Source organism: Triturus cristatus, chromosome 7, assembly GCF_964204655.1.
Source record: "Triturus cristatus chromosome 7, aTriCri1.1, whole genome shotgun sequence".
Classification (NCBI taxonomy): Eukaryota; Metazoa; Chordata; class Amphibia; order Caudata; family Salamandridae; genus Triturus; species Triturus cristatus.
In genome coordinates this window covers 957,559,593-957,566,995 of record NC_140590.1, presented here as the reverse complement: position 1 = coordinate 957,566,995, position 7,403 = coordinate 957,559,593, and the positions used below count along the sequence as shown (strand labels likewise).

The 7,403-nt window shown below is 42.8% G+C and overlaps 1 protein-coding gene across 1 annotated transcript in view; it reads right to left on the bottom strand.

Annotated features, from left to right (window-relative positions):
- Positions 1-1,743: 1,743 nt before the first annotated feature.
- The window catches only part of PCBD2 (pterin-4 alpha-carbinolamine dehydratase 2), a 490,447-nt gene continuing 484,787 nt past the window's right edge, over positions 1,744-7,403 (bottom strand). Inside the window, exon 4 of the mRNA XM_085617991.1 lies at positions 1,744-2,768. Within this exon, the coding sequence (XP_085474117.1) occupies positions 2,673-2,768 (96 nt within the window). The 3' untranslated portion in view covers positions 1,744-2,672. The remainder of the gene's footprint in view (positions 2,769-7,403) is intronic.

The following is a 7,403-nucleotide window of genomic DNA, read 5'->3' as shown; positions in this document are numbered from 1 at the left end:
GCTCATGGTTCTGCCTCACCAGTATGAGTGGTGACATTCCTCTCCTCTATTTTGCCTTATTCCGTTGTTGTTCAAGGTCTTTTTTGTGGATCTGAATCATGTCTCTCCAAGTCCCTCTCTTGGCACCAATGCAGGAGAGAATCACCAGTCTCTGGACACCAAGCGTCCCACTTCATTTCATGGAAGGAGGCACAGCTAATGCCACCAGGTCCCATCTCCTCTATACATCATTTGAGGTGAGGTTGTGGTATTTCAATTGGCTACCCACTTGGCCTAGCCTTCACAGATGCATGTGCAGTCTTGTTTCGCCACTGACATTGGCTCGCTGATGGTATTGGAGGTTCTCCAATGTATCTTCGATTTCATCCTTTACTGTGTGAGCGAGGAGTCAGAGCAGGGTCTCCAATCGCTGAAAGGCCAGTGTCTTCATCTCTCTTCATAGAAGAAGACCTGACAAAGTACTTGAGTGGCTGGTTGACTCATCCAGGTCATGGCTTCTTTGTGCATCACTTCATGTATGGCCACAAAGCACACCTCAGTCCCTAGCCTTATAGCCTAGCAGTCATAGGTGAACATATATTCTTTTAGAGCGGGCATTGGCTCACAAATGCTACCAAAACCTCTCCTTGCCATTGCGGTTACTGAGACTGCTACTTTGGACTGCTAATGAAAGCGTTATTGGGGGATATGGTTGTAGAGTCTACATCACAACTCCATATCCGAGTAAGCCTTTCTTCATATTGAGCATCTGTGGAGTAAAAAATGATTGGTCAGACTGCACTCAAATGACAAAACCACTAATCATTTTTTCACAGTCCATAGCTAAAAAAGTTAATTATCTAAATCCGATGGCCACAGTTTGCACTCCCATAAGTCAGCTTCTCTTGCCGTTTGAAGACCATTATAATCAAAGCTTTTCATAACACATCATGGATGTATGGGCGAATTAGCTTATGTAACCACTACTGTTACTCACAAGACATGGTGCACTTGGTGTAGATACACAAACGGATCAAAAGTTGGGTCGACATTATTAGGACAAGGGAAATTATGTAGTACTTGTAATGTCTGAGCCTCTCTTAAATATGCAGAGCTTTGCTAGGCATACTTGGGACCATTAAGAAAACCTTGGTGACAAGACACCACGGGGCAATCTCCGATCACGTTCTGCATGAGACAGCCATGCCTGCAGTCTATTATTCTCTGTTTTGTCAAGACTAGATGTATAAATGTGCAGATAACGAAATGTATTTTAGAACTGTACCATATTCAACAATAATGGAAGAGGTGTATCTTTCATATGTCACATTTGTTGTAACTTCCCAAATGCTATCTGACAGATTTGTATGTAATGCGTCATTGACTACAAAATGCCACGGTTTGCATATGTTTTCCTAAAATACCAATAAAAACAATTTAAAAAAAAAGAATACCTTGGTGCAATGTAACAAGTACACACAGACCTCTGTATACATGTTAATGGCTTCCTTTTGTCTTAATCCTGTTCCCTATCTCAAAAGAGCATGTATTGCCCCATCCACTCAGATTCACTGGTCCTGTTGTGCTTTAATCATCCGATGTTCCTTGTTGGGGCACTTTTAGATACCAGATGTATACATACAAGAATGTGGGACCACATCATCTTCAGCCATCCACAGCAGTCCATTTTACTGCAACAGTATATGCCAAGTACCAGGGAGGTGAGGAACCACAGTGCCTCAGCAGAAATGAACAGAAAAACTGTATAGTCAAAAGATGTGTTTATATTGCAATCCGCATGATTACATATTTATTGCTTAAGCTATACGAATATGAAATTCTAGGCACATTTTCGACATCTCAGATAAGATAGTGTGTACGTTTGTAAGTGGATACAAAAACAAGACTGCATGTGCAACAGTAAATGATTCATAAAGTACTGGTAACATTTCATCTGCATAGAATCCAGTGGAGACTAGAATGTCGAATTTATATTGGTTAATAAACATGATACAGCCCAGAAAAAGGGGAGAAAAAGCCTTTTGTAGACCTGGTCCGTGTCCAGGGTAAAATAACTTTATACTACACAACAGAGCACTTCAGACTGAATGAGTATGACAGATAATCACAAAAAGTGCTGAGCCGCATAACTTGTAATGCGTGTTCATGAACTTGACCATAATACACATTCTCTGTTTTGAAAGGCTCCCAGAATTGCTATAGGAACATTGGCAAGTCTACTTTTTGCTTATTTTACTCTTTAACATGTCTCTTTGCAAAACTGAGATAAACACGGAGGAGGAATTTACCGGGGAAGATTCCAAGGGTTGTGGGACATTCCTAGGTCGTGAATGTCAGAAAGCAGCTCTGACCCTACTACTCCTAGGTGGTTTCTCAAGAAAACCTTTAGCTACAACATGAGATGTCTGTGGGAAACTATGACGATATTTTATATCCCGAGCTGCGCAGAAAACTGATCCATAAGTAATAATTTCCCTTGCCTTATAATAGTCTCAAAACGCAGTCTCTGAAATTCCTTAAGAGGCTGGTTTCCACCACACACAGGGGAAAACATATCTGAACAGTGCCTTTGGCAAGCTTATTTTCCAATAGAGACAAATGCGCTGCGTGGCCCGTTTCAAGTGCAGAGCCTACAAACGAGCATACTAACAAAGCATTGCACTTAAAGGTGATTACACGGAGGCAGCAGCCCTATCAATGAACTGAGCCAGCTTGATGTCCTTTTTGGTCAGTCCTCCAACGTCATGTGTGATGAGGGTTATCTGGACCTGAAAGACACAATTAAATTGGAGTTAAAGCAACAAAACAGGGTTTTTATTAAAAAAAAAGTAATTCTAACTGCATTACATGTTAGGTACACGTTTTCATGTATACATTTAAGTGTTAGATACTGTTGCCACTTAAGAGGGTATGTCAAGACTACGATAATACATTCCAGTTAAAACTGTCTCTGAGGAGGAAAAGATTGCAAGGATGGCAAACTATTTGTGAGTCTTAAGAATATGTTTGCATGAGGCAGTCTGAAAATACAGGCGAAGGATGCAGGGAGTCATGTAGAGTTCATCGCCCTATTGTTGGGTGTAAGAAAGTAGAGTGGGAGTCTGACAAAGAGGCACCCTAGAACTGATCCTTTTAAAGGTATGCTAGTGTTTGTTCTGTCTAGTGGCTAGGTGTCCAATTCACATTTATTCTTGCTCTGGATGGTATTAACAAAAGTGTTAGTCCACAAGTTGCAAAGTCACCTTTCCTCTCACACTGTTAAGGAGATATTTCCGAATTGTATGGGAACTCTCCTCACCTAAATGTGCTGTGAATACAATCTCAACTACTCAAGAACTGACACACAATTTGTCAGACTTTTTCGAAAGCAAGATATCCACCATTCTGGGATCCCTCATTCTGACTAGTGACTCAGAGGCCCCAGGATAGCTCAATATAATAGACAGGTTATATCAAGCCAGATGGGTAGGCAAGGAGGCTCCCAATGCAACAAATAGTGTCAATCTGAGTAGTTGCCACATTTTATTCAATCACCCTGAAATCAGGGTCTCAGTTAGATCCTCCGCCCCCGTCTCAGTGGAAAGCAGAGGCTCTTGGCATTTTTATTCATCAGATATATCCCAGCAGTATGAAAAAAGGCACAGATGTTGCCTTTGTTAAACAAAACAAAAAACAAATGCCAATCCCTTGCTTCTTGCCAACCTTTGACTAATATCCCTATTACCATTTCGCATCAAGAATCTAGAGGGACACGTTAATCAACTCCTTTTAGAGTGGGTAGCTAATGGCCAGATTTTGGATTCAGCACAGTCAGGTTTTCGTCCCTCCTATAGTACAGAGACTGCCCTATTGGCAGTGGTGGATGACCTGCAGATACTGACTGACAGAGTAGAGCCCGCAGCCCTAGTGGTATTGACAGGTCTGCAGCATTTGATACAGGCTTCCACAAGATGCTACTTGATATTCTGCAGGAAATTGGGACTGGAAGCAGGACATTTGATGGGTGCAGATCCTATTTAATTACTATGGCATAGGCAATTTATCTACTTCTCTATGTGCCAGAATACAAGAGTTTACTCAAAGGAATTCCTCAAGGGTCAGCACTGAGCCTGACACTTTTTAACATCTACATCCACCCGCTGGTGAAACAAAATCCTTTGGCCTGTGGTGTATGAATTATGCTGATGACATGCGCTTATTGTTACGCTGGAGAAGTCAGGTGCTGACCCTTTTGAGCCTTTCCACCAGTGTATGACAGCTGCATCAGCATGGTTAGAATAAAAAAGTTTCAGAAGTTTAATGCAGACAAAAACTGGGATACTCTGGATACAACATTCTTGTATCCCAAGGTGTAGCCAGTAGGCTTCTGGTGCCTATCATGACCTGTCCAATCTATGACCGCTAAGGTGATAAGAAATCTGGGCACATAGTTGGAACCTTAAATCTCCTTAGCTACGCAGGTGAATCATATTGTCTCAACTGGTTTCTTACGCTTGAAGGTGCTTAGGAAGATTCTGCCCTTTCTTCCTAAAACCATTCCATGAGTAGTCACCCAGGCAACCATACTTAGTTGCCTAGACTACTGCAATGTTCTTTATTTCGGGATGGGTACAGGGTATATGAGGGTTAGAGAATCCAGAATGCAGCTGCAAAAGGGGCTCTTGATCTCCAGCGGTTTTCTTCCACTTCAAAAGCATTAAAACCTCTTCAGTGGCTTCCTGAGGATAACAGGGTGGCTTCTAAAAATCTCTGCCATGTTTGTAAAGCTATCGAAAGTACTTGCCGGGAATACCTAGCAAAAGAATTCCAGAAATGCATTCCAGAAATGCATTCCTGCACACTGCCTTTGTTCCTCTCATTGTAGAATCAAACGCTGTTGCTCAGGAGGCAAAGTTTTTTTCTGTTTGTGGTTAAATTCCGGAATGAGCTGGCTGGTACCTTGCAGAAGATTCCCTCACTAATTCTATTTAGGAACGCCTTAAAGACCTGACTTTTCTGAAACTTGGGTCGTGTACCGTGCCCTGGATTATCTGAGTTGGGATCTAGTCCTCTTGTTCGAATTACTCTGTTCAGCACCAGGCTACCCATTGGGTAATTTCGATAAATGTCTTAACATGTTTGGACGTATGAGTGGATGAATGAGAGAACAAGGTATGGGTGAAAGAAATGATGGATAAGTCAATACCTGAATGGATGTACTGCTATACATTCATTCTAGAGGACTGAGTTGTACACTCATCCCAGAGAAAAGTGCCCCCATAGGCTCTTTGCACTTAAGTTTCTTCGTTTTGGTGCAATGCCTTTTTAGGTCTCGCCTGACCCAGCGCATGCGCTGGTCTGGCAAGACTTTTTGAGAGAGCTCCAAAAAGTGCTACCAGGCCAGCCTAGAGCTACAGTGCATGTGCGCAGGCGCGCGCGCCTCACTTTCGCGGCCGCACGGCCGCTTTGATGTTTGATCGCGAGCGCAATCACTTTCACTTTCGCGGCCACACGGCCGCTTGTTTATTGAATGTACTTATGCGCACTATGAGCTCTTTCTCTGTAAAAGCTTACCTGTACATTGAAACAACCGAGCGACAGCCATGTGAGAACCTACACAAGGACAATACCAGCATTCATAGCAGCCCCGAACAATACTTTACTTGCTCTCAGAAACAATTGCCTAAACTTTGTGCAAATAAGTCAAATAAATTGAGGTCTAGATGTGTTGTGCATAACTGAGAGGCTCTTAACCCCTTCAGTGCCCATGACGAGCTGGACTCGTCATGGGCTACGGTGGCGCTGTGCCCATGACGAGTCCAGCTCGTCATGAACTCCGCCCGCTAATACAAAGCGCGGCACTGGGCGGGGAAAGGGGCGGGCACTGAAGGGGTTAATGGCAGCCGTAAAGAACCGAGAGGAGGCTTCCCATGGTAGTGCTCTTTTAAGCAAACCTCGTCTTGAAATATTACTTTCATCATCAGCTCTCAGAGAAACCTCCACATGTCAACTGCTCTCTCTCCCCTTCTGACTGGAGTTCAACGTTCCACATTGGCTCCTTTGTCATCTCAACACAAGTACACCAGCCAATCAGAGCTCCCAGGCTAGTGTTTGGAAACACATTTGCTTTTGCCAAGCGCGTTCCTGCACCCATTAAAACCTGTAATCGGGCGGGACAGTAACTTTCGTCCGTCAGACTTGTAAGGGACCACTAACAGCATGGACTTCCACACATGCACTCCCCAAAGTAACTTTTTTATTTAAAAAATGTTCCCTATCTATGCACACAATAAGTTGAGAACCAAACAGGACATCGTTCCTGACAACAATCAGTAGAGCTTATTGAACAATATGGCCTCTCTTCTGTCTTCTCATTATAACACCAACCATTAAGTATAATTGTAAGGTAATTGAATTGTTTAAGAAATAATTGTTTCAATCACAATTTTTCCTTTCAGGTCGAAGGCTATTGGAATTAGTCACATACGCACAGAGTCATCCCCATTTTTAGTGGTAAATCCTTCATGGTACCATCAGGTAGAGTGGTATTTCACACTAATACTTCCTATAAGCACCATCTGAATCTATAATACTTAAGAAGGAATGGGGAGTTTTTAAATTACCTGCTGCATATCGGTGGCAACACTTTGTCAGGATCCAACTGGTCAGACAGGCCGAGAACCTGTATTATCCCTAAATCCCTGAAGTTAGCTGATACACCTGTCAGGAAATAGGGGAAAATAGGCATAGCCAATAGGTCTCGCCTTTGGGGCCTTATAAGTGTTTAACCATGCAACAGATAATGTTGTTGCACCAAGGATATTGTGCTGCATAACTAAATACTTATAAGGTCCCAAAAGCGAGACCTATTGGCTATGCCAATGCTGGTTCATTCTTTCAGAAGAGAATGAGATAGTCTTTCCCATGAGAATACACAATGAGTCCTGTATGTGTGTTTTTTGCTAAGTGAACAAATGCATGCTTATTGAGTGCTGACAATTTATTCTGTGTGGCACCAAAATGGGATACGGTAGCTACCCAGCCATGAGCCGGAGAAAATGGGCATTTTCATTTAATCTCAAACAAAGAGTAATGCACTCCAACGATTATGTGAGTACATTCATCAATGACAGGACTGCCTTGCTGGTCTTTGAGACGAAACCTTCATTGTTGGAAATTCGCCCATTCTGCAGGGTCATCCCAGAGTTTTACCTCATGTTTATGAACCCGCTTTTGTTGGCCATAAGACTCTTTGCACTTTACCCCTGCTAACCAATGTTAAAGGGCTTTGGCCCTCCCCTTCAAACATGTTACATTTGGTAACCCCTAACTGGCACATTTAATTTACTTGTCAGTCCCTAGTATATGGCACCACATGTAGCCAGGACCTGTAAATGAAATGCTACCAGTGGGCTGCAGCACTC